The sequence below is a fragment of the Diadema setosum genome, chromosome 12 (genome assembly GCF_964275005.1).
Source record: "Diadema setosum chromosome 12, eeDiaSeto1, whole genome shotgun sequence".
In the NCBI taxonomy this organism is placed as follows: Eukaryota; Metazoa; Echinodermata; class Echinoidea; order Diadematoida; family Diadematidae; genus Diadema; species Diadema setosum.
Window position 1 is genome coordinate 19,513,944 of NC_092696.1, and position 11,147 is coordinate 19,525,090.

The following is an 11,147-nucleotide window of genomic DNA, read 5'->3' on the forward strand; positions in this document are numbered from 1 at the left end:
AATGCCATTTTTAAGCCGTTAAATTGAATGAATTTCTCTCTAAATTGAATGAAATGAAAATCTAAAAGGAATGACATAAAATGAAATTGAATACTCAAAGAATTGAAATGAACCGTGAGAGTAGAGCAGTGACCAAAATCGCTTGAATTTGAATGCCTTTTCATTAATTCAAATCTTATGAAATTGGGCGGGAAAACCTATATTATATGCATTGTCGCTTGACGAAAGCTCTACTTGTTTCGCAATGGATTCCGACATATCCAGGGGCACATGAGCATGTGTATCCATTGACGCCATCGGCACAGTTCCCGCCATTCTGACACGGACCACTGGAACACTCGTTGGAGTCTGCATGCACACGCAAAGTTTAAAGAAGAAAATATACAAAAAGACCTGCAAACTGGACAAAAAAGAGGAATGAATGCTATGCCAGACTCCAATAGATCTTCACACTCCTCAGGTGATATTAGGATGGTTTAATGTGTGCGTTTCAACTTGCTCAGTGACCTTTAGCCATTGACATTGTTCCCGTTATGCGAAAACACTCTGCACTTGCAAAGGAAAGCATTTATCATTAATTCATGTTTTGCCTTCTACACCAAAGGAAACAGTATATCATAAATTACGTAATACTATATTAGTATGAAACTCTAGAATGAAATCTCATGGTGTAGATCGGTAGGATTGGCATTCGTGTGTTCATTCATAAGACAGAAAAAGCAGCATCGAATAATGAACATTACAAGCACTGCAAAAATGTTTTCACCTAAGCCACAAACTAATCTAGAGATCTTGGCCAGGTTGATACGTTGCAAAGCACATGATGAAAGCATAATAATCTCGAGGCAGCGTAGGGGAAACAAATCTTTGTAATTTTCACAATGTCATTACGGTTTCATATACTATTGTTAAAAAGTAAAAAAAATTGAATAAATGAATCAGAAAGTCAAGAAGCCATTACAGCACGACTAAAGTGCAAAGACAAGGCAGTGACAAAAACACAAATCTAAATGACGAAAGAACAGATCACGTTTCGAACAAAAATAGACATATAACACATTTTTAGTTCATTTTAGTGTATCAACTGAAAATGAACTAAAAAAAATGTGTTACATGTACTATATATTATCAACCGTGCAAGCAAATGTACTTGCATGTAATTCTCCTGTGTGTCTGGTCGAATAGTTACGGTGATTTTTTCTAATCTTTAACGAACGTAATTACCATTTATCCTTGTATATCTTCTTTTTTTAGATTTTATTTTATATTTATATATCATATAAATATATATATATATATATACATATATATATATATAATATTTATTATATCATATTTATATTATATTTTCTTTCCTCTTTCATATGTTCTTATAAACGCTATTCCTTACACTTTGAAATCAAAGAATTTTATGATGTTGTTGTCGTAATCATCAAACTTTTGGTGTCTATGTAAGCATTTCTATATTCAACTTCATCTCAATCTGCTACAAAACATCAAATGAAAACATGAAATTCAAGAAAGAAGCATGCCGATGTCTACATCATTATTTAAGACTAAAAGATGCCATGGAATATGCTTTGACAAACGTGGTAGACTTTCCTGAAAATTCCTGTTTAAAAGGTGTGATCAACACTACGATTTTTCACTTTCCTGCCCTCACTCCCACTGACCCTACCGATTCAGCAAAAAAAATAGAAAAAAAAATAATAATCTCGGGGTTTCGTTGCCCACCTTACTTGGTGGGGCCACTCTAATGTTAAGAATGCTTCCATGACTCCAATGAATATGTTGGATTATAATCTCGATAATGCCACTGGGAAAATAGTTTATTGACTTGTGAACCTCATAAGCGTGGAGAACAAGACCCAACTAGTCGTATGAATTTAAACTTTTTCACTGTAATAACTGACCATACTAAATTACACACATGTGTATCTGTATCATCATCTTCAGTTACATTTAGGCACTTGCACTTATAGAAGTGGTCAACAAGAATAAAGGGAAACTTTCACTGTTTCACGCAACACTGCACGTTCACAAAAGCAGATTGGTCATACTCGTGTCACATGTTGTTCCTTCGAATCCCGCTGCGCATGAGCACGTGAATGAATTGAAACCATCAGTGCAAACGCCAACATTTTGGCATGGGTTGCTGTCGCACTCGTTCACTTCTGCAGAGAGAAAGGAAAAACAGATAAGGCTACTTCATGTTTTCAGTCTACAGAGATGAATTACACACACACACACACACACACACACATATATATATATATATATATATATATATATATATATATATATAATTCTTAAGATTTTGATAACAAAAGAGCCACTCTCAGTCATTGGGAAATAAATCTGTCATCAGACATTCTAGGTGAAAACAGAATCTCACTTTTGCATAACGAGGAACGCTTTTGAAATTACAATGAAAAAATCTTATATTCTATTCTAATAATTTTCTTATCATTTAACCACAGATTTTATCTCAAATATCTCAAATTATCTCAAACTGAGAAGGATGAATTTAACCCGTTCTGCGATTAAACTCTTCAAAATTATATCAATATGAAAATATAATGTATAACAATAATATATACAATACAGATGCATATGAATATATATAATATAAATTAATGTTATAATAAGTATATATAATTGAAATTACATTAATATGAACATATAATGTATAATATACATGTATATATATATATATATATATATATATATATACATGTGAGTTCATACGATACAAATTAATGTGCTTAAACAGAACTCATTCATTTTTATAGATGCACATAATGGTATGTCCTAACCATCTCTTACGTTGTGTATTGCGATATATCATGCAGGCATGATGGGTGTGCTTGAAAGAGAAACAAAAAGTGATCGAGAGGAAGAAAGAGAGAGAGAAGAAATCTGATATGTGTATGTGTGTGTGTTTTTTGTTTGTTTGTTTGTATGATTATAGTGTATCTGTGTGTGTTTGGGGTGTACAAGGTCGATATGTTTGGGATCGTAATGAGTCTAACCCTTGCTGCCGCAGCTCTCTCTCTTAATGTAAGTGCACGGATAATTGACTAACTGAGCATTACAGAGCATAGAGCATGATAACGCAGCAAGTGTGTATGTAGGAGAATTAATGATGATGGAGAGAGGTTGATCGAATATGCCATTAGTCGTGTAACCTTATCAGAATGTCAATATCAATATTGCAAGTAAAGATGGCAGGAATGCGTTTTCTTCCTCTATACCCATCAGATTACTTCACTTTCAATATATAATTAGGTATCAGATACTGGATACATTAGCTTATAATTTTCCGAATCCGAAATACCCATCGTGCTCCTCTTGCGATTAAAACACACGAGCTAAAGGCATAATTATGGTTCAGATGGAGCTATTCCGATCTTAACTTTTTACGAGATGATTAGAAGGCGCTTATGAAATGCTAAAGAGTAAACAATTATAAAAGGAATTCAACGTTTATTTGATAAAAATCGGTTTTGAAATGGCAGAGATATAAAAAAGTAAACAGAAGCGATTCTTATAAAAGGTAGGTCCCACCATTTACAGGGACATCTTTGTTTTTGGATATCTCAGCCATATCAGAACCAGTTTTCATCAAATACACTTTGAATGCCTTTTTAGAAATGAATGCTTTTCATATTTAATTGACGAAGTCTCTTATTTTCTCACAAAAAGTCGGAAACCTGAAACCCCACCTAGACACAAACTATAGCATTTCTTTAAACGCACACGTTACATCAGAGTCACTGCAAAAAAAAAAAAAAAAAAGTCGAAAGATGATTATGTGACATCTTTTTTGGAAACCAGATTGGAATTAATAATGCAAATGCTCTGTAGAAAAAAACATTTGAATATATTTTATATAGGCCTACTTTGCATACGTTACAATGCCATAACGGAAAAAAAAAAAAAAAAACGTTATCAGGCTGTTCTTGTTCTCCCCTCAAAATTTTCTGCAATGAACTTTGATATTATATTCATGTTAATTAACTGTAGTGGCTGGAAGTGCTCGACTAAATAGAAGCTCAAATATATTTTAGGTAATTACCTATCTCACAGTTCGTTCCTCGGAAACCAGAGACACATGTGCATAAGTACCGATTGATCTCGTCAGAACACGACCCGCCATTTTGACACGGGTTGCTCGCACACTCGTCTGTATCTGTAGAGTGAGACAGACAGAACAAGGCAACAAGTTTAGGACATTTGTGTTGAACAACACTTAAATATATTGTCTGAGATCATGTACTTAGAAATGAGCGACAAAAGCAACGTGCTAAAATTTGCACACGGAAGTGTAATCAATCTCACCTGTGCCACTGGAAACACGGAGGAGTTTTATACAGCGTTGTACGTATAAAATTAAAAATACACAATACAAAGAAAGAACATAATTGTGAAAATACATTCAAAGCATCGAAAAATCAAATGATTCAAAGAGATACATTTCATGATACAAGATAATGATATTGAAAATATCTAGTTGTTTTAAATGACTTGCGCAAAATACTGATTTTACATATCTTCGGCAGAGTCACAAAACCGTTGCAAATACAGTTATGATAATTATTATCTTACTGGTTTTCCTTGAGATAGCTACACTCTTTGCCTCGTATCATTACGGAAAAGTGTACGCCCGGGAATATTGTGACTGTCGGAGATGTGCCACTATTGACTATTCTGCAATAAACAGTGTCTAGCAGAATTCAATACAGAATCTCTGCCGATAACATCGTGATTGTATAGAACGGCAACTGGCTTTACAGGTTTTGTTGCACGTTCACTATTCTGTGATTCTCTTGAACCGATACAGGATCACACTGATGCTTGTAAAGAAGAATTCAAGGCCGGTTACAGTTGGGTTTGAAAAAAAAAAATAAGCACAACAGCAACAACAAAAAAAAAAAGAAAGAAAGAAAGAAAGAAAGAGATCAAAATCGGATGTGATATGACATTCAAGGTTTAGCGGATTTTTGCAAAATAGCTCTAAGGCAGTTGATATGAATATGCAAATGAGGAGCTTATGATGTCACCATCTCAAAGTTTTCCAAATGAACGACGAAAAATCAATTTTTGTGCTTTACCACAAATGAATAAAAATTTAAAGATTTCACGCACAAACTAAATATGACAAATTCTGAGGTGATGATATTACCAATGTAGTATTTTTTTTTTGCTCAAAAACTGCTCTCGTGAAAAAAAAACAACAGCAAAAACTAACAACTAAACTTCATAAAATCATACACTCAATCATTTTTCACCGATATCTGTTTGTTTTTTGTTTGTTTGTTTGTTTTTTTTAATGAACATTTCTTTGTTGTGTTTGCAAAATTGTATTCTTTCTTTTTCCGACTGCCACTTTACCGGTCTGGAATTCTCTTTAACATTAAAAGATATAATTAAGTATGTATGTCTTGTTGTATGATGCACCAGCATTTTTTTCCCTTTTTGTTAAGATTTTCCCGCCAGTGGGGGTAAGATTTAATAAAATTCTTACCTGTTTGGCACTGTAACCCCTCATATCCAGGTAGACACGTACATGTATACATGTTAATGGCTTCATGACAAGTTCCTTCATGTTGACACGGGTTGCTGGCACACTCCCAAATTTCTGAAAGTAATATGAATATTGCAGTGTCACCATAATAGCTATGAATAAGTTATAATAAAAAAGAAATCACCAACAATTACTAAAGTTTGACGTCATAATCATTATACTGATTATCATCATTATTCATTTTAGAATTTCATCAAAAGATACAAAAATAAAACTAAAAATGGTGGCGAAAAAAAGGCAAACTTATTGTCCTAGACCAGCGCCTCCCATGCCATGTCAAAAACTGGCGACCCTACAAAATTCACACCAGATCAAAACATTATGCAACATCAATGGACTTTGTAAAATGAGAGACGGTAATATCAAAGCTGGGAGTCGTATAAAAGGGGGAAAGATCTCACACGATATATCAAAATACGGCTATACAAATTGATGTGATAGCAAGTGCATTGGCAAAAACGGATACTGGACATAGAAAAGGAATCACCGCCAACCATCACTGAGGAGAATATGAGTCAGTATACGTGTAGGGCCTATTCAAATAATAGATTCTGGAAGTACTTGGCGACCAGTACATGTAGCATGCATTAATGATTTCATTTTCACCTATTTTCTGCGCCCACTGAACTCCGCCCCATTATCTCTCTCTCTCTCTCTATCTATCTATCTATCTCTCACTAAAAAAAGAAAAAAGAAAAAAAAAGATAAATAGATAGAGAGAGAGAGAGAAGACTTGCTCGTTCTCTTAACTTGAGCGTCGGTACAGTCACCTTAAAAAAGATCTTGACTATGATAAAAAAAAAAACACCCAAAATTGACACGTTATTTGACCAAAATACATTGTATTTAAAATGTTCAGATCTATCGACTGACGTTTGCATTTTTACGGAGAAAATGATAGTCGTAACATTTAGACTAAATATTTCAAATCAAGAATCACAATAATCATTTGCGTATAGCCCTTCCAGGGCATAAACGTCAAATTACATCCTTTCCTACCACATGATAGGAGATCGTCAACAGGAATCATAGGAGTAACACAAAATATTTTTTTTTTCTCCCCTGACATAGGATACAAACAATACAAATTAAGCTCAAAGTCCCGTAAAATGACACTTTCATTCATTCATTTGTTGGGTACCCACGGCTCAGCGTAGTGCCTGCATCAGGTTGTAACATCGTAATATTAGTCTGAACTTGTTATTTTTTTTTTTACTTAATGATTACTGTTTATAATGATGTTGTTTATCGACAAATTCACATTCACATATTCACATTGCGATATGAATTTTCTTTTTCAAATTTATCACATAATATGATGGTGTAATGCATACTTTGTATTTCTTTTTTTTTCGTTGGATGTCGGATGGAAAATAAATGAAACTAAACTGAACTAAACTGAACGGCAGAGAAAAAAAAAACATGTCGAAGTTGAGACACTAAATATCACTTTCACTGCATCCTTACTTGCTTACCGACGGAGGGGGGAAAAAGTTCACTACAGCGATTTGATAAATTCCCTGGCACAACAACCAGTACGAAATTGTTAGGAAGACTTTCGAACTACTATGCGAAGCCCTTGACCAGATCTCCTGGTGAATTTGTAACATTGTCTCAACATCAAATTGGCAAATGCCATGCCATGGTTACATTTAGAACGTTCTCTGACCTCTAGATTGGACGCAACAAAATTAATTCACCCATCTCTCACCCATGCAAACAATCGATAAACGCACCTGCTGGGAAGGACTTTAATCAGTTTAGTTCAGTTCTTTATTTCAACACTTTCATTAAAAAAAAATACATTAATAACACGATGAGTAAACTGAATCAAAGCAGAAGATGTGGAGTGCCCCGTTCGGAAACCGTACTGAGACTTATTCAATATATTGCACGTGTCTAAAAATTTGGATAATCTATCATACATCCATTTTTCTAAAACCTTTTGAAAATAAAGGTAATATGAGATTGGTCGATAGTTTGATATCTCTTCCTCAGGTCCAGATTTATATATTGGAACCACTTTAGCTAATTCATTTGATTCGGTACAATGCCAATTGCCATAGACAAGTTGAATATTTCACATAAAGGATAACAGATATATGAATAACTTTTTTTTTACCAAATCAATTTTCACACCATCATACCCAGAACTTTTACCATTAGCTAAACTACAAACAATATCTATCAACTTCTTTTGTAGTAGGTTTAAAAATGCAGTTGAATCATTTTCTTTCATATACTTCTTATGTTCATTTCTTCTTTCAACCAAGGGATCTTCACATTGACGAGACAGATAAAACCAATATTTACAAAAAAAAAATCATTAAAAGAATCACATATTTTTGATTCATCAATTGCACATTTATCATTACACAAAAACCTATCAAACAAAATATTGCGTTTATTTTTGTATCCAAGAACACCGTTTATAACTTCCTGTATTTTTCATATTACCTGAAGCATCTTCAAATCGCGTAATTTTGCCTATGAGCAAAATATTGGTTACGAAATGAACAACCTTGGTTGCCACCATCTTTAGAATTATAAAATCATTATTATCGCCAATTATACAGGGCCGGATATACATTACCGGCTCATGGACGTTAAAACACAGCCACACCTGTAATCCTCATTTCACACATGATGACAGTGCACAGGTAGGCATGATTCGAAAAAAAAAAAGTGCGTAGAGCATGTAGAGAGAGAGAGAGAGTTGTCTTTGACTTGCACTACTGTTTGCTTGTTGTTGTTTCTGTTACTTGTGTTTGCTTTAATCTGTTTACCTGTTTCACAGTGGGTGTCTTCATATCCACGCACGCATGCGCAAGTATATCGATTCACTGCGTCGATACACGTCGCACCGTTTTGACAAGGCTGACTGATGCATTCATCAACATCTGTATGAAAATAATAAAGAGATGTGTGTCAGGTAAAAGACTGTCATACGATTCGTAACTGCATACACTATTGTTGAAGGTTTTTTTCTTTTTCTTTGAAGGCCTAATCGAACATTACACACAGACACACACACACACACACACAGTTACATATGATTATATGTTTATATATCAGAGAGAGAGAGAAGAGAGGGGGGGGGGGGGATGGGAGAGGGAGACATGGGGGTGAGAAAGAGCGTACGCCATACTATGATATAGCGGATCCGAACTAAAAATCAAATGATGTGTCCTTTTACTTGTATTGCAATTCTTCGACGAATCCGACCTCACACTGGCATTCATACCCATCGATCGTCTCAATGCACGTTCCGTTATTTCGGCAGGGTGTGTTCAGACAGGCTGGAAGAAAATGGTTACGACACAGGAAGCAAGAAAAGAAGATTGGTTACGAAATCCTTTTTTTTAAAGCAAATCAAAAAAAAATCATTTCAAATATACGATGCATTTTATAACTTTACAGTTGTATTTGCAACAGTTTTACGACTATGTAAAAGATGTGTAGACCGGCGTTTTGTGCACTTGGTGAGATACTATGGAAATGAACATAAGAGTTTGTTTGCAAAAACCGATAAGTCCATATTTGCCAAATGGAGATATTTGCGATTAATGGTCAAGAAAAATAAAGAGAATAATAAGAAAAATTTTGTTTTTTTTGACCATAACTTTAAAAATGTACCTTTATATGTAGTGACCGATATATCATTTAAAAGGTATTACTTTGTACTTTATGACAGAGACCGTACTTCAAAATCTTCAAAAAATGGACTTATCGGTTTTTGCGAACAAACTCTTTATAGGGTAACTACGGGAGGGGGGGGGGGGGGGTCACCGTGCATCCCCCCCCCCAGGACTCCTCGAAACTTACATTTTCAGGTTCCCCATGACATACCCAAACATAATCAAGATGTTAACAGGAACAAAAAGTGGCTGTTCTAGGTGAACAGACTTTTTTTTGGCTATGCTCAGACCGAGGGGGGGGGGGGGGGGGATGGATTCGCCCCCCCCCCCCCCCAGATCTCGGCCATCGGTGGTGCGATCGCGATGAAATTTTGTATGCATGAGACCCACGTCATAATCTACGAGATTGTGTCATATGATATTTTGAAATATCAATTTCTAATTTTGATTAATTAATTAAGCAAATCAAGTTTAAGATCATATTTTGGCCTAATTAAAAGCATTGACAGTCAATTTTTTGACCTGTAAATCTGTTTTAGCATATTTAACAATTGTACATCACAAAAACTTCCAAAATCATTTTAATTCTTATGTATTTTATTGATTTCATAATTTCTTATGTATTTCCTTGTTTTTCAACTTTTGTTTTTTTCTCTATTTTTTCATTGCAAATTGTCACTGACCACTTTTCTACCATAATCAGCACAAAACTAATCAATGAAAGTGATTAATTTTAAAAAATACAGGTTTTTATGACTTTCATGACAGAGCACTGTTTTCTATAGGAAATGTACACAAAATCACAAAATTGTGCCCGTTTTGGGGCGACATTCCGTTACAAAAATGGGCGTGACTTAAAGTATGCGCGGACATTGCAATTTGGTCTCAAAAAGTTGCGCGAGACTTGAACAAAGTCAAGGAAGCCTCGCGACGAGGCCTTCTCGCGTTACAGAATTATAGCACGAAGCGTCATGACGCAACGAAGTCCAGCCCATGACAAATCTGGCGCAGATGTAATGGATGCTCTTATTGGGCAGTGTAACAAAGAGAATCTTCTTGCTGCTCTACAAGATCCATCCGTTCTCTTGTACGTGAGAGACTATGTCATCTACCAAGAGAAAGTCCGAAATGGTGAGCTGGGCAAGGCTGAAAAATTCTGGATGACCTTCCTAGACCATTCTCATCTTGTCTTCATGCTGATCTATGCCGTGAAGACAAACAACTTCAAGGTGTAGGGTTGGGGTTACCACCTATCGTCACCCAAAGGATCTGTAGCTTGTTTATTCTAAAAATATAACACAAATTCGCCTAATTCTTACCTCAAATATGCCATAACTACTGCAGTTTTGAATGTCGTGACCGTCTCGTTGATTATGAATCTCCGTTTTAAAATAGCTCAGTTTTAGTGCGTGCGTTCCGTTTTCTTCGCGCAGCTAAAAATGGTACCTTGCGATCGGCACCCCCTCCCCTCCATAGGTATACACGTGAATTTCACAGCATAGGTAATACACGTGAATTTCACCGCATATAGGTAATACACGTGAATTTCACAGCCATGCGTCGTTACTGAGCGGATGTGTAATTTTTAGCTTGGTTTGTTTGAGTTTGATTTCGTTTCTTCGTTTTCATTGTCTTTATAGCTAATGACACTTAATCCCGCGCGTACCTTTTCGTTCTATACGCAAACAGCCATGATACGCTGGGTGCCGATGGGAAGGTGCCCTGCCGATAGGTGATGCCCTGTAGAGCCCACTAATGTCAAAATCGCCCACTAATGTCAAAACAACCACTAATGTCATAACACGTCGACGACAAATGTCAAAACAACCACTAATGTCATACCGCGTCGACGACAAATGTCAAAACAACCACTAATGTCATAACCCGCGTCGACGGGACCAAATGTCATATCGGAAACAACA

At 35.5% G+C, this 11,147-nt stretch overlaps 1 protein-coding gene across 1 annotated transcript in view; it reads right to left on the reverse strand.

Annotated features, from left to right (window-relative positions):
• LOC140235785 (uncharacterized) overlaps positions 1-8,835 on the reverse strand; it is a 34,956-nt gene extending 26,121 nt beyond the window's left edge. Inside the window, exons 1-6 of the mRNA XM_072315793.1 lie at positions 8,832-8,835; positions 8,374-8,487; positions 5,528-5,641; positions 4,079-4,192; positions 2,061-2,174; positions 235-348 (exon numbers count right to left, since the gene is read on the reverse strand). Coding sequence (XP_072171894.1) covers positions 235-348; positions 2,061-2,174; positions 4,079-4,192; positions 5,528-5,641; positions 8,374-8,487; positions 8,832-8,835 — 574 coding nt within the window. The remainder of the gene's footprint in view (positions 1-234; positions 349-2,060; positions 2,175-4,078; positions 4,193-5,527; positions 5,642-8,373; positions 8,488-8,831) is intronic.
• Positions 8,836-11,147: the final 2,312 nt, after the last annotated feature.